General features: G+C 40.3%; 1 protein-coding gene across 5 annotated transcripts in view; it reads right to left on the bottom strand.

Moving 5' to 3' along the window:
• SCN8A (sodium voltage-gated channel alpha subunit 8) overlaps positions 1 to 23,868 on the bottom strand; it is a 216,483-nt gene that overhangs the window by 140,094 nt on the left and 52,521 nt on the right. For 4 of the 5 annotated variants that reach the window (XM_063712148.1, XM_054527251.2, XM_054527257.2 and 1 more), the window contains exon 2: positions 4,990 to 5,319. In XM_063712148.1, the coding sequence (XP_063568218.1) occupies positions 4,990 to 5,265 (276 nt within the window). In that variant the 5' untranslated portion in view covers positions 5,266 to 5,319. Of the gene's footprint in view, positions 1 to 4,989; positions 5,320 to 23,868 lie in introns of those variants that run through there. The other variant, XM_054527255.2, reaches the window with a different exon arrangement.

The raw sequence follows: 23,868 nt of genomic DNA, 5'->3' as shown, positions 1-23,868 counted from the left end.
CCTGCCTCAGCCTCCCAAGTAGGCGGGACTACAGGCATGCACCACCACACCTGGCTAATTTTGTATTTTTAGTAGAGACAGGGTTTCTCCATGTTGGTCAGACTGGTCTCGAACTCCCGACCTCAGGTGATCTGCCTGACTCAGCCTCCCGAAGTGCTGGGATTACAGGCGTGAGCCACCACGCCTGGCCATATATAATTTTTTAATGCAATAGGAGTGTGCCCTATTTAAAAACACATCGATCAATCTTGTAATTTAAATTTTTGTTTATATGACTTTAACACGGTATCCCCCTTAAACAAAAAAGACACATATATCAATTGTCAGTTCTAAGAAATTGAAAAGGGATAGGAGTCAATTCTGAAGGCCTTGTTTCAGCTTAACCTACAGATTTCCTGGCTGCCTACTTAAGACAGTCATTAGGAGTATATATGGCCATTTTGTATTCAACAAATTATTAAGCATTCGAGAGCATTTTTTTAGTGAGGACAGGCACTTTGTGCAACAGAGAAAAAGTCCTTAATTTTTCACTAAACAAGAAAAACTTTTAAAAGTGGGAGAAATACAAAAATTAGCCAGATGTGGTATGATCATAGCACACGCGTATGATCCTAGCTACTTGGGAGACAGAGATGGAGGTTGCCCAGGAGGTTGAGGCTGCAGTGACCTATGATTGCATCACCACTCCAACCTGGAGTTAGACTGTCTCCAAAAAAATAATAATAATAAAAAGTAAAAACAAAAAACAAAATTAAGACTTCAATAGGTTTAAGAAAACAACAGGAAAAAACCAAGAACAAAGGCTTTTAATGGAGTTCAAGTTCCATAAAATACATATTTGTTTTTGCTTGCATACACATAAAGAAACTCTGGAAGATACTACTATCAGTGGTTGCCTGTGCAGGGAGATAGGAAATAAGACAGATGAGAGACAGGTGTAAAAAGGAAACTTATTTACCAAGTACCTTTGAATTTTTAACCACTTAAATATATTACCTATTTCAAAAATTGAATTTAAAAATTTAAATGTTCCTTGAACAATTATTTGTAGCAAACAGCTGAAAAACAAGAAAGCCAAAGAAAGGAGGTATTAGAACGAAGTACCAAGAGACAAAGAAAATGTAAAGTAGCACTGAGAAGTCTGAGGCAATTCAAAGAGAGGGTGATTCAGATTGTTTGCAGGGACCAGCTGAAAAAGTCAGTGTGAAACCCAACAAGGACCTCAGATACTTATGATAGCCAAACCAGTACCAGCTGGAATAAATAACAGTATCTTGAAAACATGGTGCACAACTTTTAGGGCCCTGTGTCCCTTGGGAGTGTGAAATCCGAGCTAAAACCAGAACTTTACTAATAGAAAACGAGTTCTCTCTTACCCACTAGGAGAAAGAGGGAAGGAAATGAGAAACAAGTTTTTGTGAGAGTCACAAAGACAATTTCATCAGTTAGAAAACAAGACCTATGAGGAAAAGATAAAGGATTCCACTGGTATCATTTAGCAAAGAAAAGAGATTCTATTTTGCCAAGAATTATTTAAGGCAGTCCTTGAAGAGCAAACGGAAAGGAATGTCCTCTTAAAGTCATTTCTACCCTTATGACTTTTTGATTTGTGGGTTAATTCCCAGTGTGCTTCCTTGTAGAAGAGATCTTGCTAATTTAGTACAAGGCCTAGTTAGCAAGAAGTGAAGGGATTAAGATATACTAAGTTAAAGACATTTGTATAACAGCAGGTGCAAAAAGATCACTCTGACCTTCTTGTTGTTTCTTAAGAGTGGAAGATGAAATTCCTGTGTGGAAGACACTCCCTGAACCTGAAGGAAAGGCAACATGCTTATCTTCAAGGGCAAGAAGGTGAGACCAAGAGAATACTGTACTGACCTTGTGAGAATAAGTCTTATCTTTTAAGCCTGCCCACATAATTTAGTTGCTTCTTCACAATTTACTATTTTTTGTCCAATCTAGTATATAAATAACTGACTCTGCTTCTTTAGGTCTTCATTTCTTTCTTTTTTTCTTTTTTGAGACGGACTCTCACTGTCACCCAGGCTGGAGTGCAGTAGCGCAATCTTGGCTGACTGCAACCTCCACCTCCCGGGTTCAAGCAATTCTCCTGCCTCAGCCTCCTGAGTAGCTGGGATTACAGGCCCGTGCCACCACACCCAGCTAATTTTTGTATTTTTAATAGAGATGGGGTTTCACCATGTTGGTCAGGCTGGTCTCAAACACCCGACCTTGTGATCCACCCACCTTGGCCTCCCAAAGTGCTGGGATTACAGGCGTGAGCCATTGCACCCAGCCTACGGTCTTCATTTCTTCATGAGGGTTCCTGTGGTACATAAAGCAAGTATTATGCTTTTCTCCTGTTAATCTATGTTATGTCAATTTAATTCTCAGATCCAGCTGGGACCCTAGGAGAATGGAGGTGGAGTTTTTCCACTCCTATAGAAGTATCAGCACTGCTGGTAAAGATTTACAAATAAACTTGAGCAACAATATTATTTTTAATCAAGTAAAATATCCTTCATTTAAAAGTACAATGAACATATCTAAAGTGCTAGCAAAGTTCTTTCTTGACATGCTGTTAGTTTGTAATCATTATGCTATGCATTTATATTTTATGAGCTTTTCTGTATGGTGGTATATATTTTTTCAAGATTACCAAAAAAATATTATTAAAGTTATCTTTTCCAGGAACAATTTACCCTTGTGATGAAGCCGAAGGCTGAAGTCAGAATTTCTACCATGAAGAATCAGTCTTCTAATGGAGCACCATCAAGAACAATTTGGCCTATCCAATGAATGACACCCATCAGGTCCAGAGACCCACTCTCTTTGGTAAGTCCCCAGTCTCAAGCCAGGCCACTGAAATCTGAGGCATTGGGAATGGAAAGAGGCTGTCTATAGGGCAGGAACCAGGGAAAAAGAATATGCAAAGGAAAATTGGGCTCTAACAACTATTAGCTCTGTATATTTTTTCATATCTGCTGTCAGGTTTAAGAAAATGAGGAATTAGAAACGAGATCATGTCCTTTGCAGGGACATGGATGGAGTTGGAAGCCATTATCCTCAGCAAACTAACACAGGAACAGAAAACCAAACACCACACATTCTTACTTATAAGTGGGAGCTGAATCATGAGAACACATGGACACATGGGAGGGATCAACACACATCGGGGCCTGTCAGAGATAGGGAATGGGGGAGGGAGAGCATCAGGAAGAATAGTTAATGGATGCCGGGCTTAATACCTAGGTGATGGGATGATCTGTGCAGCAAATCACCATGGCCCATGTTTACCTATGTAACAAACCTGCACGTCCTGCACATGTACCCCGAACTTAAAATACAAGTTAAAGGAAAAATAAAAAATAAAAACTACAAAACAAAAAGAAAAGAAAATGAGAAATTAATTTGCATTTGAGTTGGAAAAATAGTTTAGGTCCAGAGATATGAAGTGTCTTGCTGAAAGTTACAAACTAGTTTTGAGAAGGTTTTTTTCTTCATTTATTTCCCCATAAATTATCTGTGGTAGCTTGGACAATACATTTACTAAAAAATAAAAATGTAAATAATAAGGCCAGGTGCAATAGCTCACACCTGTAATCCCAGCATTTTGGAAGGCTGAGACGGGTGAATCACTTGAGGTCAGGAGTTTGAGACCAGCTTGGCCAACATGGTGAAACCCCATCTCTACTAAAAATACAAAAATTAGCCGAGTGTGGTGGTGCATGCGCCTGTAGTCCCAGCTACTCAGGAGGCTGAGGCAGCAGAATTGCTTGAACCCAGGAGGCAGAGGTTGCAGTGAGCTGAGATCGCGCCACTGCACTCCTGTCTGGGCAACAGTGCAAGACTCTGTCTCAAAAAAAAAAAAAAAGTAAATAATAAACATGGTAAATTATGGTAGAATCGGAATTTCTTACTTCCAATCTACTGTTCTTTACATCATATCATTTTGTTCATTAAACTTTCTAGATTTCCCAGTGAAAGAATAGACTAATGGTTCCACTTTTTTCTATTATGTAGCTGCTCTGAGCCTGTACTCCCAGCTACACAGGAGGCTGAGGCAGGAGAATTGCTTGAAACCAGGAGGCGGAGGTTGCAGTGAGCTGAGATAGCGCCACTGCACTACAGCCTGGGCGACAGAGCAAGACTCCATCTCAAAAAAAAAAAAAAAAAATTCTGTCAAATGAGGGGTTCCCTAAAACGGTGTCTGATGCCAGTCCTCAAGATTCAATTATTTAGCTGGTGGATCACCCAGGAGGCTTTGTTTCTCTACTTGTTGCCTTGTTTCAGAAGATAATCATGAGAAAGTAGCTCAAGATTTAGTCAAATATTTGTTCAGGAAGTTTGAAACTCTTGGCCAAATGAAGATTGGTAGTTCTTTCACCTGAGCTCCCTACTTGCAGGAATAACAGAATTGACTCTACTGCAAGAATCAGTGCTGGAAGAATCAATCCAGGCAACTGTGTAACAGGGCCAGTAACCTGGGTCTGTCCTCAATGGTTGTTTGCTTTACTCAGTTTTATTTCTGTCCCCAGCAGCTATGCTCTAACATCACAAAGGGAGCTAGACAAGAGAGCAAATACACCATCTCCACCACACTACTCTACTGATGTCACAATAGTAACATCATCTTTATATTAAAGATAGAATTTTGAATGTGTGTTTGAGAGAGGGAGGCTGTACTATCTTTTACTATCCCATCTTTTAAAGACTCTTTTAAATAGTCCCATTTCATTTACATCCCCTTTTTCTGATCTGGCCTGGAGCCAAAATCAGAAGTCTTATTAATAGAGTTGACGAGTGCCAAAACCACAAATGACCCTTAGTAGCAATTAAAATGAAAAATAATCCCCATAAGCCAGAACTGAAACAAAAGGTTAACTACTTATCCAAACTTTGGCATAGAGACACAGTTCTTTCTCCCCCATCTCCCTAAAGCCTGTTAGGAAACGGGTATCTGCAGCTGCTCCTCCTCCTCCAACTCACTTTCTGCGTCAAATAGTATGGGTCAAAGTCCTCCAGGGGAACTGCAACCAGGCCTTGGGGGATGTCCCCGTAGATGAAAGGCAAACTCTTCCCTGCTTCCAGGTCGCTGTTTGGCTTGGGCTTGCTGTCCTCATCGTCCTCCCGATGACTGCCATCAGCCTTTGGTGGTTTCTTGAGCTTGCTCTCAGCAATGCGCCTCTCAATGTTTGCCAGCGACTCAGGGGTGAAAGGCTTGAAACTATCAGGGCCTGGTGGTGCAAGCAGCCGCGCTGCCATCTTCTCATCCTGCAGCAGCTTCGTTAGTTATGCTGCGTCCAGGACAGGTCAGCTCTGGAAGAAACAGCAACACAGACAGCATTAATCAATCACTGCTCTAAAAAGAGGCCAGACTAAACCATCTCACTCTCAACCTTAATTCACAACCTTTGCAAAAAAACACATAGTTTCTTCCATGACATGCTTATTTTTCTTTTCAGGAAATCTGTGGCATGGACTGATCTGCCAAGGGAGATCAAAGATCAGGAGTCTCCTGAATTGCTAGTATTTATTATATTCACTTAGATGCAACTCACTATTAGGAACCACATACAACAAAAAGGATATATTCTATTCCCTCAAGGAATTTCTATTCTAAACAAATAAGGAATATGTAACGTTACCCAGGGGCACATATTAGCTGTGAAGTCCTTATAGTTCAAGTCACCTTCCTTTCCTAAAGCTCCACTCCCCAAAGAAAAACTCTTCCTTTCAAGGGCAAGATGAGGATAAATTGTCATTCTTCTCAAATTTCAGTTTCTGAAAACAAAATAAACCCTTCAAACTTTGGAGACATAAAATATAGATAAAATCGCTTCCATCTGCTTTAGTTCTTCCATTTCAAGTTATTTTTCAATCATCAAGTTGTGTAAAATCATCCAGCATAAAAGTCCAAAAGTATCTTCTTCAGCGATCAAGCTCAGAGGGCAGATACTGTTCTAAGTGCCGCCTGCTTAGCAACTAGAAAAAGCAGATGGGAGTGGAATCCTAGAGAACTTCCTCTGATGCAACAGCACTGCAGCACTGCAGGCAGAGCAGCAGCAGAAGGGCCTGCGTGCGACTCCTGAGAGGGGCTCAAACCAGGAAGGACGGAGACGTGAGAACAGTCGCAAACAAAAATTCCCTTCTAAAAAGAAAACTGAAGTAATGTCTTATGAGAGCCAATGATTTCTAAGCATGGTATTTCAATAGCCCATTTTCCATTTATGTTTATAAGAGTCCTGGATTATTTAAACACATGCAGTAAAATGGAGGAATCAATCCCTGGTTTCAAAAGCAGCAGTATTCAGTTTCAGTCACAAAATGACCTGAGCAGGTAAGTTTACCGTGAAAGCCTTAGGGCTTTGCTGGCAGTTCATTGGGTGCTCATGGTACTGCTTTTTTCTCTTTAGTTTTGTGAACACCATAAGAACAATCCAGGAATTTTTTTTTTTAAGGCTAAAGATTGTTCTTTCCCCTCTTGCTTAGCCCTCAAGGTCCACTTCAAGGCAACTAAACCTTGAGGCTCCTCAAGAGAACAGTAGTAGAGTTAACTCTAAATAAGCTGGGAATGAGATACCCAAGAGCTCCTTCCACAAATCCACCTGCTGAGATTCCAGATCTCTGGAGAAGTGGTGATTGCTAAGTGTTGCAAGACAGTGTGTAGTGTCTGTATGAGGGCCAGTCAGCTCGCTCACTCACAGCAGGGGGCTAAAGAGGCCATAACCACAAGTTTGCCCCACATAGACCAGATGGCTTCACGCTGTGCAAAAAACACCACCATCCTACAGACAGTGGGGTCAGAGAAATCATTTCCATGTAGGAATTATCTAAGGAATTCAGAGCTGTAAGGATTTTACAAATTTAGTCCATTTGATTTTAGATGAGGAAAGGTGGGGTCCTAAGACATCAGACAACTTGCCCTGAGTCACAGGGCCAGGATAAAAATCACAACCAAAATGCTCTGGTGCCCCATCTCAGAACTTCTTTAATTATAATAAATATCAGTTATCTATCCTCCTTTCCTATCTCCCACTACTCCCTAACAGGAATAGTTTTGTTTAGTAAGTAAATCACATAGATGTTATGGCTTTACTGATCTAAGACTAGTTACAATGCTTTCCCCAACCTAAAATTCCTTTTCCTTCATTCTTCTCCTACCCATCCTTGCATTGCCCCCCAATAAATCCCTACTCCTCCACAGTCTTCCCACCAACTCAGCCTTGACTAATTATTTCCCTTTCTACACTCCTACAGCACTCCACCATGACCTTAGCTAACATTTATCACATACTATGTTTCAAGCGTTATTCCAAGCACCTTGCTTGTATTAACTCGTTCAATCTCCAGAGCAGCATATGAGGCAGGTATTATTGTCACCACTTAACAGATAAAGAAACAGAGTCAGAGAAAACTAATGTAGCTTGCCCAAAGTTATACAGCCAGAAGATTTGAAATACACTAAATAAACTTGTTTTGGCACTTAATCATTGCTGAATTGTACCTTTTAGAGAATAAATTCCCAGAGGCCTTAAACTTCTTTTGTATCCCTTTCACAGTGAATAAGATTATGCCTGAAACCCATAATGAGACCAAATACATGAAGACTCCTTGGCTCCTACATTCACACTCATTCTCAATCCTAGGTCACTCTCTGTTCCTATGCAGAGGACAAAGAACACTGCAAGAGTAAGTCACTGAAGATGCTGACAAATTCTTGTGATCTAATTGCAGGCACCTGGGTTCTTCACAGCAGCCCAGGGCTAAGTTCTCTGTCTTTGCTTTCAGATCCTGTTCCTTCCTGTCTTCTCCAAGACTGTGTCCTCTCAATTACCCCTGCTCTTCATCCCATCTTCAACTGTACCTTTTCCTATATCTTCTCCCTTTACATCTCCACCCCCACTCTCTTTGTTTGGCTTAAGTGACACTATGTTATCCTGGTTGAACTACAGCTGCAGTCTCCTCTTCCTCATCAACTCTTCCTTCTCTAAGGGCTGGCCTTCTGAAATTTCTCTGTTACAGTCTTTTAGGGATCTCATTTATTCAAAATAATTTGTAGATTGGTAATTTTCAGATTTCTCTCACTGGCCCTAATTGTTCTCCTGAGTCCCACAGTTGTCTCTAGGGGCCTGCTATGACTTTCAAACTAAAGCATTTAAAAACTTCTCATCTTACTCCAAAACTGATTCCTCTTCCTGACTTTCTTATTTCTGGACCAGCCATCCGGCATGGAATCTCAGTCATCTCTGCCAAGTCCCCTTTTGCTATCCATACCCAACCAGTCATCAGCCTTTCCAATTGCTCTTCCTTCAGAGCTTCCATTTTCAATAGTATTGCCCTAATTCAGGTCCTACTGCAATAGTCTCCCCACTAGTGGACCGGCCCTCAGTCCACCAGGCATATTTCCAAGGATCCATTTCCCTAAAAATCTGCTCTCATTAAGTCATTTCCCTCCCTCAAACTTACCAGAGTTATAGGACAGATTCCAAATTTCTGCCATTTCACTGCCACTCAAGGCATTCTACAACCGTATGCATCATAGACATTCTCTTCTACAGCTTCTCTGCAAGAACACCTGCACTGGTAACTGTATTCTGAGTTTTAATTTTTTTGAAGGTATAAAACAATAAAGTACACAAACCTTAAGTGCACAGCTTATTTTGCACATATGTATATGCCTGTGTAACCACCACTGAAATCAAGATGTAGAAAATTTATTTCCAGCATCCCAGACAGCTCTCATGAGCCATCAATAACCACCCCCAGCAAAAGCTATTCTGACAGTTATCACCATATATTAGTTTTGCTTCTACCTGAACCCCATATAAGTAGAATATAAACATACTCTTTGGGTTCTGGCTTCTTTCACCCAACACTATTTCTGTGAAATTCATCTTCTTATATGTGTAGCAGTAGTTTACTCTGCATAGTATTCCATGTATGAATGTAGTACAATTTATCCATTCTACCTTGATGGGCATCTAAGTTGTTTATGGTTTTAAGTTATTATGAATAAAAGCTGCTAAGAGCCTTCTTGTAGGTGTTTTTTGGTAGCCATACCTTTATTTCTTTTTGGCATATAGCTAGGAGTGGAATGCTGGGTCAGAGAATGGCAGATATTTAGCTTTAGTAATATTCCTACCAGCAATATAAGAGGGTTCCAGTTGTTCCAAATCCTCATCAACACTTGGAATGACAGTCTTCTGAATTTTACCCACTCTGGTGGGTATAGCAGTATCTCATATTTTTTAAAAAAGTAATTTATTGGGATGAAATTTACATAACATAAAATTAACCACTTTAAGGTGAACAATTCAGTGGCAATTAGTACATTCACACTACCACTGTTATCTAGTTCCAAAACATAAGCAGTTTCTCTCCATTCCCAACCTTCAGCCTCCACCCTGTGCCACCAGCTCCTAGTAACTATCAGTCTTCATTCTCTCTCTACTGATTTATCTATTCTAGACGTTTCATATAAATGGACTCACACAATATGTGAGCTTTTGTGTCTGACTTCTTTCACTTAGCATAGTATTCTCAAGGCTCATCCATAATGTAGCATGTATCAGTACTTCATTCCTTTCTATGGTATTTCATGAAGGGTACAGAATCAACGTACAAAAATCAGTAGCATTTCTATACATCCACAACAAACTAGCAGAAAAAGATATCAAGAAAGCAATCCCAATTATAATAGCCACCAAAAAAACAATAATAATAAGACCTAGGAATAAATTTAACCAGGAAGGTGAAAGATCTCCCCAGGAAAACTATAAAACACTGATGAAAAATCAAAGATCACAAAAAAAAGTGAAAAGACATCCCATGTTCATGAACTGGAAGAATTAATATTGTGAAAATAACCATACTACCAAAGCCATCTATAAGTTCAATACAATCCTTATCAAAATACCAATGAAATTATTCACAGAAATAGAAAAAACAATCCTAAAATTTCTATGGAACCACAAAAGACCTTGAGAAGCCAAAGTAATCCTGAGCAAAAGGAACAAAGCTGGAGTTATCACACTATTGGATTTCAAAATATACTACAAAGATACAGTATCCAAAACAACATGGTATTAGAAAAAGACACATAGACCAATGGAAAAGAATAGAGAACACAGAATTAAATCCACATACTAATAGCCAACTGAGTTTTGACAAACGCACCAAGAACATTCATTGGGGAGGGATAATTTCTTCAATAAATGGTGCTGGGAAAACTGGATAACCATATGCAGAAGAATGAAACTGGAAACCTATCTCTCACCACATACAAAAATCAACTCAAAATGAATTAAAGACTTACATGTAAGTATGAAACTACTAGAAGAAAACACAGGAGAAACACTTCAGGACATTGGTCTGGGCAAAGATTTTATGGAGAAGACCTCAAAAGCACAGGAAACTCAAGCAAAAATAGACAAATGGGATTATATCAAACTAAAAAGCTTCTGCACAGCAAAGGAAACAATCAGCAGAGTGAAGAGACAACCAGTAGAATGGGAGAAAATATTTGTGAACTATTCCTCTGACAAGGGATTAATATCCAGAATATATAAGGAACTCAAACAACAGCAAAAGACTAAATAATTCAATTAAAACATGGGCAAATGAACTGAATAGGCATCTCTCAAAACAAGACATACAAATGGCCAAAAAGTATATGTAAAAATGCTCATCACTTATCATCAGGGAAACGCAAAACAAAACCACCATGAGATATCATCTCATCCCAGTTAAAATAGCTATTATTAAAAAAACAAAGTATAATGAATGCTGACAAGGGTGCAGAGAAAGGGGAACTCTTTTTTTTTTCTTTTTTTATTGTACTTTAAGTTCTAGGGTACATGTGCACAACGTGCAGGTTTGTTACATATGTATACATGTGCCATGTTGGTGTGCTGCACCCATTAACTCAACATTTACATTAGGTATATCTCCTAATGCTATTCCTCCCACCTCCCCCCACCCCACAACAGGCCCTGGTGTGTGATGTTCCCCTTCCTGTGAGAAAGGGGAACTCTTATACACTGTTGGTAGGAATGTGAATTCGTACAACCATCATGGAAAGCAGTATGGAGGTGCCTCAAAAAAATAAAAATAGATCTACCATATGATCCAACAATCCCATTACTGGGTATATATCTAAAGGAAAGAAAATCAGTATGTCAAAGAGATATCCACACTCCCATGTTTATTGCAGCACTATTCATAATAAATAAGATATGGAATCAACCTAAGTGTCCATCAACAAAGGAATGGATAACAAAAATGTGGTATATATACACAATGGAATACTATTTAGCCATTAAAAACGAACAAAATTCTGTCACTCGTGGCATGAATGAGATTGGAGGCGATTATGTTAAATGTAATAAGCCAGGGACCGAAAGAGAAATACAGCATTCTCACTCATATGTGGAAGCCTAAAACGTTGATCTGATAGAAGCAGAGAGTACAATAGTGGCTACTAGAGTTAGGGAAGAATAGCAGAGAGGGAGGGATAGCCAAAAGTTGGTTAATGGATACAAAAGTATAGCTAGCTAGAAGGAATAAGTTCTATTGTTCTATAGTACTAAAGGGTGACTGTAATTAACAACAACTTACTGTATATTTTTAAATTGCTAGAAAAGTGGATTTTGAATGTTCCTAATACAAAGAAATGATAAATATTTGAGATGGATATGCCAATTACTCTAATTTGATCATTACACACATTGTATACATGTATCAAAATATCACACTGTATCACATATTATGTGTCAATTAAAAATAATAAAATCAATAAAAACCCAAAATATATATCCCAAAAATCTATATACCACAATTTGTTTACACATTCATCTGTTGATGGACATTGAATTCTTTCTACCTTTCGACTACTATGAACAGTGCACACACATGTACTTGTTTTAGTACCTATTTTCAATTCCTTTGAGTCTATACCTAGGAGTGGAATTGGTAATTCTATATTTAACTTTTTTGAGGAACTGCCAAACTGTTTTCCTGAAATATTTTGCATTTTGTAGCTGAACCATTTTGTACTCCCAACAGCAATATAAGAAGGTTACAATTTCTCCACATCCTTGCCAACACTTGTTATTTTCCCTTTTCTTATCTTTTTTTTTTAATTGCTGCCATCCTAATGGGTGTAAAGTGGTACCTCACTGTGGTTTTGATTTGCACTTCCCTAATGATACTGATGCATTTTCTCATGTTTGTTGGCTCACTCTTGTCTAAATTTGTATTTGTCTGATGATATTGAGCACTTTCTCATAGGTTGACTGGCCATTTAGACATCCTCCTTTGTGAAGCGCTGATTTAAGTCTTTGCTCACTTTTTCCTATTGGGTTAAACTGCATTTTTCTTACTACTTTGTAAGAGTTCTTTGCATATTCTCCATTGAAGTCATTTGTCAGATATAATATTTCAAATATTTCCTCTCTTTCACCTGTCTTAATGGTGTCATTTGATAAACTGTAGTTCTTAATTTTATTGAAATCCAATCTATCAGTCTTTTCCTTCATGTTAGTACTTTTTTGTTCTAAGAAATCTGTGCCTATTCCAAGGCCATGTAGGTATTCTCCTCTGTTTTACAATCTTTATTATTTTACCTTTCTCATTTAGTTTTGAAAACCATATGAACTGATTTTTACCTATGGTTTGAAGTGGAGGACAAGGTTCATTTTTTTCCTATGGTTATATAATTGACCCAGCATCACTTAATAAAATGTCTGGTCACTGTTAATTTCACTGACTCCTAAAAATATTTTCATTTGCTTATTTTAAACCTCCTGACATCTTTCTTTCTTACCTAAGTTCTATTCATCCATTAAAACAAGCTTAAATGTCTTCTGTTTCTCAGGAAGTCATCTTGGACAGTAACAAACTTGTTAGATTTAGAAGGAACTTAGAGACCACCTAGTTCAATTTGCCTCATCCATAAGATATATAAGAGAGGCTGAATTGTCTAACTGCCAATTAGTGACAGATGCAAAGCTACGACCCACATTTCTTGGCTTCCAATATAATGCTCTTTTCACTAAAATACCCAATCTCTAAGTCAATGACCTTGTCCATCATACCACTACTATATCATTCTGCATCTTCCTGCAGTGCTAAAGATGACACAGGCAGCCCAGATGATAAAGGAACAACAAAAGCAACTTTTGGCTCTGGCAGTTCTAAAAGAGATTGAACTAGACTCAAAGATACGGACAAACAAATGGGTAGGGCTCTCTTCTTTTGGTTGTCCAGGAGGATTAGGACCTTAAAATGCAACCAGCCACAGTGACTCATGCCTGTAATCCTAGTGCTTTGGGAGGCTTAGATGGGAAGATGGCTTGAGGCCAGAAGTTTGATACCAGCCTGGGCAACATAGGAAGACAACATCTCTACAAAAAGTAAAAAAATTTATCTGGGTCCCCCTGGTGGTCCCAGCTGCTGGGGAGGCTGAGATGAGAGGATCACTTGAGCCCAGGAGTTAGAAGCTATAGTGAACCATGATGGTGCCACTGCACTACAGCCTGGGTGACACAACTCTTGTGTCTAACACTGTCTCTAAAAAAGAAAAAAAAAAGACCTTACAATGCCAACTGTGGCCTGAAAACAAACAAAGAAGAATCCAAATTAAGGGATACGGCGTGAAAGAGGAAAAGAAAACCAGTATTGAAATGCGGTTATAACAGGAATGAAAGGAAGAGAAGTCATCTAGGAGGGGCTGTTAAAGCAAACACTCCAGGGCCAGGTGCGGTACCTCATGCCTTACAAAGTGCTGTAATCCCAGCACTTTGGGAGGCTGAGCCAGGCAGATCACTTAAGGCCAGGAGTTTGAAACCAGCCTGGCCAGCACAGCAAAAACCCATCTGTACTAAAAATACAAAAATTAGCCGGGCATGGTGTACATGCCTGTAATCCAAACTAGTTGGGTAGCTAAAGCACCAGAATTGCTTGAACCCGGGAGGTGGAGGTTGCAGTGAGCTGAGATCACGCTACTGCACTCCAGCCTGGGTGACAGAGTGAGTCTCTGTCTCAATAAATAAATAAATAAAGCAAACGCTTTACGCTAGAACACACAAAAAAATATGTTGGGAGGAAGATCAAATAAAAGGTAGCAAGTAGCATTAAGGTCTTGTCTCAGGCTGGGTGCAGTGGCTCACACTTGCAATCTCAGCATTTTGGAAGGCAAAAGCAGGAAGACTGCTTGAGGCCAGAAGTTCGAGACCAGCCTGGTCAACTACAGTGAGACCCCGTATCTACAAAAGATTTAACGGGAAAATAAAAAAGATCATGTCTCATACTTGAAAAAAAACAAAATTGGAGGACTCACATTTCCTGATACCAAAACTTACTGAAAATCTGTAGTAATCAAAACAATGTGGTACTGGCATAAAGACAGACATATAGACTAATGGAATAGATTAAAGAGCCCAGAAATAAACCCTCACATATATGGTCAAATGATTTTTGACAAGGATACCAAGACCATTCAATGGGGAAAACAATCTTTTTAACAAATGTTGCTGGCAAAACTGGATATTCACTCACAAAAGAACGAAGTTGGATCCTTACCTTATACCATACACAAAAATTAACTCAAAATGGATCAACGACCTAAATGTCAGAGCTAAAACTATAAAACTCTTAGAAGAAAATATAGAGGAAAAGCTTCATAACATTGGATCTGTCAATGATTTCTTAGACATGACACCAAAAGCATAGGCAATAAAAGAAAAAATAGATAAATGGAACTTTATCAAAATGAGAAACTTTTGTTGCTCAAAGGATACTATCAAGAGAGTGAAAGGGCAACCCAGAGAATGAGAGAAAATATTTGCAAATTATATCTGTGATAGAATTAATACCCAGAATATATAAAGAACTCCTAAAACTCAACAACAACAAAACCCAATTAAAAATAGACAAAAGACTTGAATAGACTTTTCTCCAAAAACAGATATAAAAATGACCAACAAGCACATGAAAAGATGTTCAGCATCATTAATCATTAGGTAATGTGAATCAAAATCACAATTAGATACCACTTCATACCCATTAGGATATCTAATATTAAAACACAAACAAAATTTCTTACCTAAAAACACATACACACAGAAAATAACAAGTATGGGTGAGGATGTTGAGAAATTCAGCCTCTAGTGCACTGCTGCTGGTAAAGGAAAATGGTGCAGCTGCTATGGAAAACATTACCGCAGTTCCTCAAAAAAATTAAGCATAGGATTACCATAAGATCCAGCAATTCCAAAAGAACTGAAAGCAGGAACTCAAAAAGATATTTGTATACACATGTTCTTAGCAGCATTAGTCACAACTGCCAAAAGGTAGAAACAACCCAAATGTCTATTAATGGATAACAAATGGATGAATGAATAAACAAAATGTGAAATATACATATAACGAAATATTTATGTAGCTTAAAAAGGCAAGAAATCCTGACACATGCTACAACATGGAAGAATCTTGAAAAAATGCTAGGTGAAATAAACAAGATACAAAAGGACAAATATTGTATGATTCCACTTATATGAGGTACTAAAAATAGTCAAATGCATAAAGACAGAAAGCAGAATAGGGGTAATCAGGGGCTGTGTGGGAATGAGAAGTTACTATTTAGTTGGTACAGAGTTTCAGTTTGGGATGATGAAAAAGTTTATAAATGATCCCGGCTCACTGCAACCTCTGCCTCCCGGGTTCAAGCAATTCTCCTGTCTCAGCCTCCCGAGTGGCTGGGACTACAGGTGCCTGCCACCACACCCAGCTAATTTTTGTATTTTTAGTAGAGACTGGGTTTCACCTTGTTGGTCAGGCTGGTCTCGAACTCCTGACCTCAGATGATCCACTCACCTCGGCCTCCCAAAGTGCTGGGATTACAGGTGTGAGCCACCTCGCTTGGCCCAGTTTATATATTTAAAAATGGTTACGATGGATAATGTTATGGATATTTTACTACAATCTTTTTTAAAAGAGAGAAAAAAATTTACTATGCCCCCCACCATATGCCATAAATGATACTCTGATGAATAATAGCTCACTCCTGCCTTCAAAGGACCTGATAGTCTTCTGAGGTAGTAGACAAGTAAACAGGCAAAGTACAGTATGCTAAATCTTCCAATAAAGTAAAACAGGCTTTTACAGAATATACAAGCAAGACATCTAACCAAGTTTGGAGAGATCAAGGAAAGCTTCCTGGAGAAAGTAACATCTTAGCTAAAGCCCACAGATGGGCTGGTAGGGTGGGTTATGGGAAGAAAATGGGTAGAGCTTTGCAGGAAGAATAAATAGCATATTTAAGAGACTACAGACAAGAGAGATCAAGCCACTTGGGTACTGCAAGCAGTTCAGTGTAAGTGGATTTCAGAAAATCAGCTAACAGGTAAGCAGGTACCACATCAGGAACACAAAGCCCTGCTCTCATGGGAAGGAGTTTTGCTTTTATTCTGAAGGCAATAAGGAGACATTGAAAGCTTTAAAGTAGAAAATGATTTGATCAAAGTTACATTTTAGGAAGGTTATTCTAGCTATATTGTATAGAATGAGACGAGGGAGGAATAAGATCAGAGTGAGGAAGACCAGGAAGAAGACTGTTGTAGCAATTCCATTGAGAGATGATAGCCTAAGCCAGGTAGTAGCAGTAGGGATGATGTACTGGACAGTTCTCTTGACTAACTAAAAGAGGAAAGTAAGATATAAGTAAAATCAAGCAAGACACCCAAATCATGAGCAAATGGATGAAAGGTAGTGAAATTCACTGAGACAAGGAATAAGATGTGATGCAGAGTGCTCAGGTTAAGATGATGACCACTTTTGAACATGCTGAGTCTGAGGTGCTTTGGTACCTCCAAATGGAGGCATCATAAAGGCAGCAGGATATGTGCTTCTGAAGCTCAAGGGAATGATTTTTTTTCTCATCCATACTTGCTATTTATTTAGTCTTCTTGTGTGGAACTGAAAGTCAAGAATTCACAAATACCACCAGCTAAGCACCTGTTTCAAATGAAACATCACCTTCAGCTTAAAAAATAGTTTCTTTATAATTAATTAAGTAGTAGCAGAAGAACCATGTCAGCTGCTCCTTTCTTCCCTGGAGAAGTTGGCAGGATAACTGCAATCCTAGGAGCTCTCAGTGTTGAATCTGGGAGGTGGAACAAAAAGAAAAGTGGTCTCTTCCAAATCATAGAGGTAATGGGTAGAGAAGAGATATCCACTGATATGGTTCGGCTGTGTCCCCACCCAAATATCATCTTGAATTGTACTCTCATAATTCCCACATGTTGCGGGAATGACCAGGTGGGAGATAATTTGAATCACGGGGGCAGTTTCCCCCATACTGTTCTCATGGTAGTGAATAAGTCTCCTGAGATCTGATGGTTTTATCAGGGGTTTCTGCTTTTGCATCTTTTCATTTTCTCTTGCTGCTGCCATGTAAGAAGCGCCAGCCAGGTGCAGTGGCTCACGCCTGTAATCCCAGCACTTTGGGAGGCTGAGGTGGGTGGATCACGAGGTCAGGAGTTCAAGACCAGCCTGGCCAACACAGTGAAACCCCGTCTCTACTAAAAATATGAAAAATTAGCCAGGCATGGTAGCGGGTGCCTGTAACCCCAGCTACTCAGGAAGCTGAGGCAGGAGAATCACTTGATCCCAGCAGGTGGAGGTTGCAGTGGGCCAAGATCTGCTGTGAGCAGGCCCCCAAAATCTGGCCATAAACTGGCCCCAAAACTGGCCATAAACAAAATCTCTGCAGCACTGTGACATGTTTATGATGGCCATAAAGCCCATGCTGGAAGGCTGTGGGTTTACCGGAATAAGGGCAAGGAACACCTGGCCCACCCAGGGTGGAAAACCGCTTAAAGTCATTCTTAAACCACAAACAATAGCATGAGCGATCTGTGCCTTAAGGACATGCTCCTGCTGCAGTTAACTACCCCAACCTATTCCTTTAATTTGGCCCATCCCTTCATTTCCCATAAGGGATACTTCTAGTTAATTTAATATCTATAGAAACAATGCTAATGACTGGCTTGCTGTTAATAAATACGTGGGTAAATCTCTGTTCGGGGCTCTCAGCTCTGAAGGCTATGAGACCCCTGATTTCCCACTTCACACCTCTACATTTCTGTGTGTATGTCTTTAATTCCTCTAGCGCTGCTGGGTTAGGGTCTCCCCAGCCAAGCTGGTCTCGGCAAGTGGTGCCCAATGTGGGGCAGGCCAGGTGTTCCTTGCCCTTATTCCGGTAAACCCACAACCTTCCAGCGTGGGCCTTATGGCCATCATGAACATGTCACAGTGCTGCAGAGATTTTGTTTATGGCCAGTTTTGGGGCCAGTTTATGGCCAGATTTTGGGGGGCCTTCTCCCAACAAGATCACACCACACCACTGCACTCCAGCTTGGGTGACAGTGCAAGATTCTGTCTCAAAAAAAAGAAGTGCCTTTTGCCTCCCGCCATGACTGTGAGGCCTCCTCAGCCATGTGGAACTGTAAGTACAATTAAACCTCTTTTTCTTCCCAGTCTCGGGTATGTCTTTATCAGCAGCATGAAAACGGACTAATACAGTAAACTGGTACCAGTAAAGTCGGGCGTTGCTGAAAAGATACCCAAAAACATGGAAGCAACTTTGGAATTAGGTAACAGCCAGAGACAGGAGCAGTTTGGAGGGCTCAGAAGAAGACAGGAAAATGTGGGAAAGTTTGGAACTTCCTAGAGACTTGTTGAATGGCTTTGACCAGAGGCCTGATGGTGATATGGACAATAAGGTCCAGGCTGAGGTGGTCTCAGACGGAGATGAGGAACTTGTTGGGAACTGGAGCAAAGGTGAATCTTGCTACGTTTTAGCAAAGAGACTGGTGGCATTTTACCCTTGCCCTAGAGATGTGTGGAACTTTGAACTTCAGAGAGATGATTTAGGGTATCTGGCAGAAGAAATTTCTAAGCAGCAAAGCATTCAAGAGGTGACTTGGATGCTGTTAAAGGCATTCAGTTTTATAAGGGAAGCCGAGAGTAAAAGTTTGGAAAATTTGCAGCCTGTCCATGTGATAGAAAAGAAAAACCCATTTTCTGAGGAGAAATACAAGCTGGCTGCAGAAATTTGCATAAGGAATCAGGAGCGAATGTTAATCTCCAAGACAATGGGGAAAATGTCTCCAGGGCATGTCAGAGTTCTTCATAGCAGCCCCTCCCATCACAGGCACAGAGGCCTAGGAGAAAATAATTTTGTGGGCTGGGCCCAGGGTCCCCATGCTGTTAGGGACTTGGTGCCCTGCGTCCCAGCCGCTCCATCTGTGGCTGAGAGGGGCCAATGTAGAGCTCAGGCCAAGGCTTCAGAGGGTGCAAGCTCCAAGCCTTGACAGCTTCCATGTGGTGTTGAGCCTGCGAGGGCACAGAAGTCAAGAATTGGGGTTTGGGAACCTCTGCCTAGATTTAAGAAGATGTAAGGAAATGCTGGGATGCCCAGGCAGAAGTTTGCTGTGGGGCAGGACGCTTATGGAGAACCTCTGCTAGGGCAGTGTAGAGGGGAAATGTGGGGTCGGAGCCCTCAGACAGAATCCCTACTGGGGCAATGCCTAGTGGAGCTGTGAGAAGAGGCCACCGTCCTCCAGACCCCAGAATGGTAGATCTACCGACCAGTTGCATTGTTCGCTTGGAAAAGACACAGACACACAATGCCAGCCTGTGAAAGCAGCTGGGAAGAAGGCTGTACCCTGCAAAGCGACAAGGGTGGAGCTGCCCAAGACCATGGGAACCCACCTATTGCATCAGTGTGACCTGGACATGATACCTGGAGTCAAAGGAGATCATTTTGGAGCTTTAAAATTTGATTGCCCCGCTGGATTTCAGACTTGCATGGGCCCTATATAACCCCTTTGTTTTGGCCAATTTCTCCCATTTGGAACAGCTGTATTTACCCAATACCTGTACCCCCAATTGTATCTAGGAAGTAACTAGCTTGCTTTTGATTTTACAGGCTCATAGGCACAAGGGACTTGCCTCATCTCAGATGAGACTTTGGACTGTGGACTTTTGGGTTAATGCTGAAATGAGTTAAGACTTTGGGGGACTGTTGGGAAGGCATGTTTGGTTTTGAAATGTGAGGACACGAGATTTGGAGAGGCCAGGGGTGGAATGATAAGGTTTAGCTGTGTCTCCACCCAAATCTCATCTTGAATTGTACTCCCATGATTCCCACGTGTTGTGGGAGGGACCTGGTGGGAGATAATTTGAATCATGGAGGCGGTTTCCCCCATACTGTTCTTGTGGTAGAGAATAAGTCTCACGAGATCTAGTGGTTTTATCAGGGGTTTCCGCTTTTGCATCTTCTCATTTTCTCTTGCTGCTGCCATGTAAGAATTGCCTTTCGCCTCCTGCCATGATTCTGAGGCCTCCCCAGCCATATGGAACTGTAAGTCCAATTAAACCTCTTTTTCTTCCCAGTCTCAGGTATGTCTTTATCAGCAGTGTAAAAACGGACTAATACATCCACATTTCAAGAATAGAGAAAGTGGCTTAATAAAAGAAACAGGACTACCCACTCTAGGAGACTACATAGAGACACATATACACACCAGGAGTGGTGGCACGCCTATAGTCCCAGCTACTCAGGAGGCTGAGGCAGGAAGGTTTCTTGAGGCCAGGAGTTTGAGACCTCAGTGTGCCATGGTCACACCTGTGAATAACCACTGCTCTTCAGCCTTTGGGCAACATACTGAGACTCTATCTTTTCCAAGTTCTGAGTTCAGAATTTTGTTTTTGAGATGAATGTAAAAGCATCTAAAGGTTATGAAAAAAATTCTTCCTGTGATAAAGAACCTCGCCCAATCCTGTAGATGTATTTGGCCTCCCATGGGTCAGCGGCCCCCCACCCCTCTCCTCCCCAGAGGCCAGTTTGCGGCAGCACATCTCACGCTGCCATCTTTGCTCCTCAAGGGAAAGATTTAATAGCAAGAAGCAAAAGAAGATAAGAAGCTTGGTACAGAACTATAGCTAGACTCTGAGGACTGCGAGACAGCTCTTTGCATGTTGATATATAGCTCATTTGGAACTAGCCAGAGGAGCAGCTCTGCACTGGGAGGAAGGTGGGTGGCTCTTATCATAGGAGAAGAGAAAAATGCAGCCAGATGGATGGTTTACACTGTCCCCACTCCCTGGGTTCCTCCTTTCTCCAATGACAACGAGATGCTACGCTGCCAATTTTCTACTTTGTCACTTACAGATTTCACTTTGGAAAATCTATAACAGTTCTAGAAATTGAAATAAAAACAATTTTGTCAAAGCTTAGATTTAATCATTTTAAACATTAAAAATTGCAGTCTTCAGCCTCTCTTGATAACATCAAGATCTGCTCTCCCTCCTACCAGGTCTCAGGGACCTCGTCAGCATGGTGAATGTCTGCATCCATGTTAACAGGGAACTGCCCGTGCATTCATCTGTCTCCCTGGATTTCCACCTAGTGAGGCCACTTCTGAAGTCTTTCCTTCCTATGTCTCACTCCACCAAATTTACCCAAAGCTGAGCTATTTGCCTCTGATTCTCAAGAACTGGTCTCTTCCTAATCCTTTTGAGATAGTCACTCTTGGTTGACTTACATGTATGTCTTCCCCCAGAAACCCTTTGAAGGATCTGTTCATAGAATACTTTGACAGAGGCCTAGTGTGGATATAAATGTATGATTATCCATAAGTAACTATCAGGAGATACTTGCGAAGCACTTATACTTTGAGTACTTGGATATTTTTTTTCCTTTAATTCAGAGATGGGGTCCCACTGTGTTGCCCAGGCTGGACTTAAACTCCTGGGCTCAAGCAATCCTCCTGCCTCAGCCTCCCAAGTGGCCGGGACTACAGGTGCATGCCACCAAGTTAGTACTTAGATATTTTAATCTAAAAACACTAAGAAAGATTCTTAAGAATGGATCCTATTTAATGAAGTCAATCCAATGATTATAATTATTATAAATGTATCCCAAAGCTTCTCTGAGCAAGTTCCATTAGTTCAAAATGAACACAGGTTTCCACCTTGTATATACAGCCATATAGCTACCAAGCTACTAGTATCTGCTTCCATCTCCCTGGCCCTGCAGACACTACAACTCAAAGCTGTCCTCTATTTTACCTCCCCATTCCCCCATCACCTATTTTTTCTTCAAATTTAACTTGCTTTCCATGTTTCTTTTATTTCTTCTACAAGGCACAAGAGCCTTTCCCTTTATATCGCAAACAGAAAACCCTTTGTAGTCTCTAATTGTTGCCTCCACACCTATTCTCATTTTCTTCACCAGTTTTCTTGATTCAAGTTATGATGCAAACAATTTTTCCTGCCCATTGTTCTATAACTGAAAAGTGTTTCATTGCTTCTCACAAAGTTTTTTTGTGGTAAAATATACATAATACACAATTTACCATTTTAGCCATTTTTAAGTATACAGTTCCATGGCATGGAATACATTCACATTGTTGTACTGTCATTGGCACCATCCATCTTCAAATCTTGTCATCCAATACTGAAACACTGTAAGTCAAGTTTTACTAGAATGCAGCCATATTTATGTAAGTATTGTCTGTGGCTGCTTCTGTGCTACAACAGCAGAGCTGAGTAGTTGCAAAAGGCTGTGTGGCCCACAACGCCTGAAATATTTACCATCTAACTCTTTCCAGAAAAAGCCTCTCTACTTCTTGTATAGTTACCATAGCAACCGTCTAACTGGTCTCACTGCCTCCAGTTTCATTCCTTTTCAGTCTACCTGTCCCAAGAGTGACTTTGAAGATATAATTCTGATCAATTAACTTCCTTGGTTAAAATCCATTAGTGGCATCCTGTAGACTAATGTGTTCCTGAATGTGTTCCTGGGGGCCACCATTTCCTCATTTGAGGGTTAAATGAGCTGATACGTATGAAGTAGGTCTTCATAATACTTCCAATAATTGTTGTTAATGTGGACCACTAACTACCTGCTAGATACAGTTCTAATAGCTTTATATATAATTCTTTTGATGCTTCCAACAACCCTCTGAGGTAGTTATTGTTCTTATCCCATATCACTGATGAGAAAACTGAGGCATAAAGAGGTTAATTAAGTAACTTGCTCTACGTCCCACAGTGGGATTCAAACCCAAGCTGTTTGGCCCCAAGGTCTGTGTTCTTAACAACTTCACCACACTACTTCTTGTGATCAGCACTCTTTTCCCTTCCCTGCATCCCTTCTAAGATCCCTTCCAGCCCTGTGAGATCATAACACTTAACTAATGAGCTCTCCTGGAATCTGACAGACTAAGCAAAGTTGGTTTCTCTGACAGGATTACCAAGATTCAAAATACATAGAGGCTTAAATCAGAAGGAATAATATCCTGACTCAAAATCTATCGTCAAATAATTATGTGTTGAATAAAGTAACGAAAATGCACACACACAGGCTAGAACAAAGGTCCAGCACTATTCAGTTGACCCTTAACACAATAATGACCAAGAATTTATCCATTCAATGAGAATGTCTTGAGTGTCTACTACATTCCAGGCACTGGAAAGCTTAGAATTTAAACCTGGTATCAGGATACACTCTCCTAAGTCATTAGCTGTCTGTCATGATGGAAAATAGATTTCTGTGTCAGACAGGAAGAAAGTTGCATTAAAATTTTAAAGTTTTTTTGTTTCAATCAGTGGAAGTCTTTTTCAAATCATATCTTACATGAAATGTCAATATATAATATAGACAAAAGTATTTCTGCTCTGGTTGAAGCAGGAATGAGCCTCAAGTCCACCTCATTCCTCTCCTGCAGAGTATAAGGATGGCTCTAAACTATTATACAAAATAACAATTGGCTCTCTTTCAACTCCAGAATTCAATGG

Source organism: Pongo abelii, chromosome 10 (assembly GCF_028885655.2).
Source record: "Pongo abelii isolate AG06213 chromosome 10, NHGRI_mPonAbe1-v2.0_pri, whole genome shotgun sequence".
NCBI lineage: Eukaryota > Metazoa > Chordata > Mammalia > Primates > Hominidae > Pongo > Pongo abelii.
Note: the sequence above shows the minus strand (reverse complement) of the source record. Positions and strands in the feature narration are given on the sequence as shown.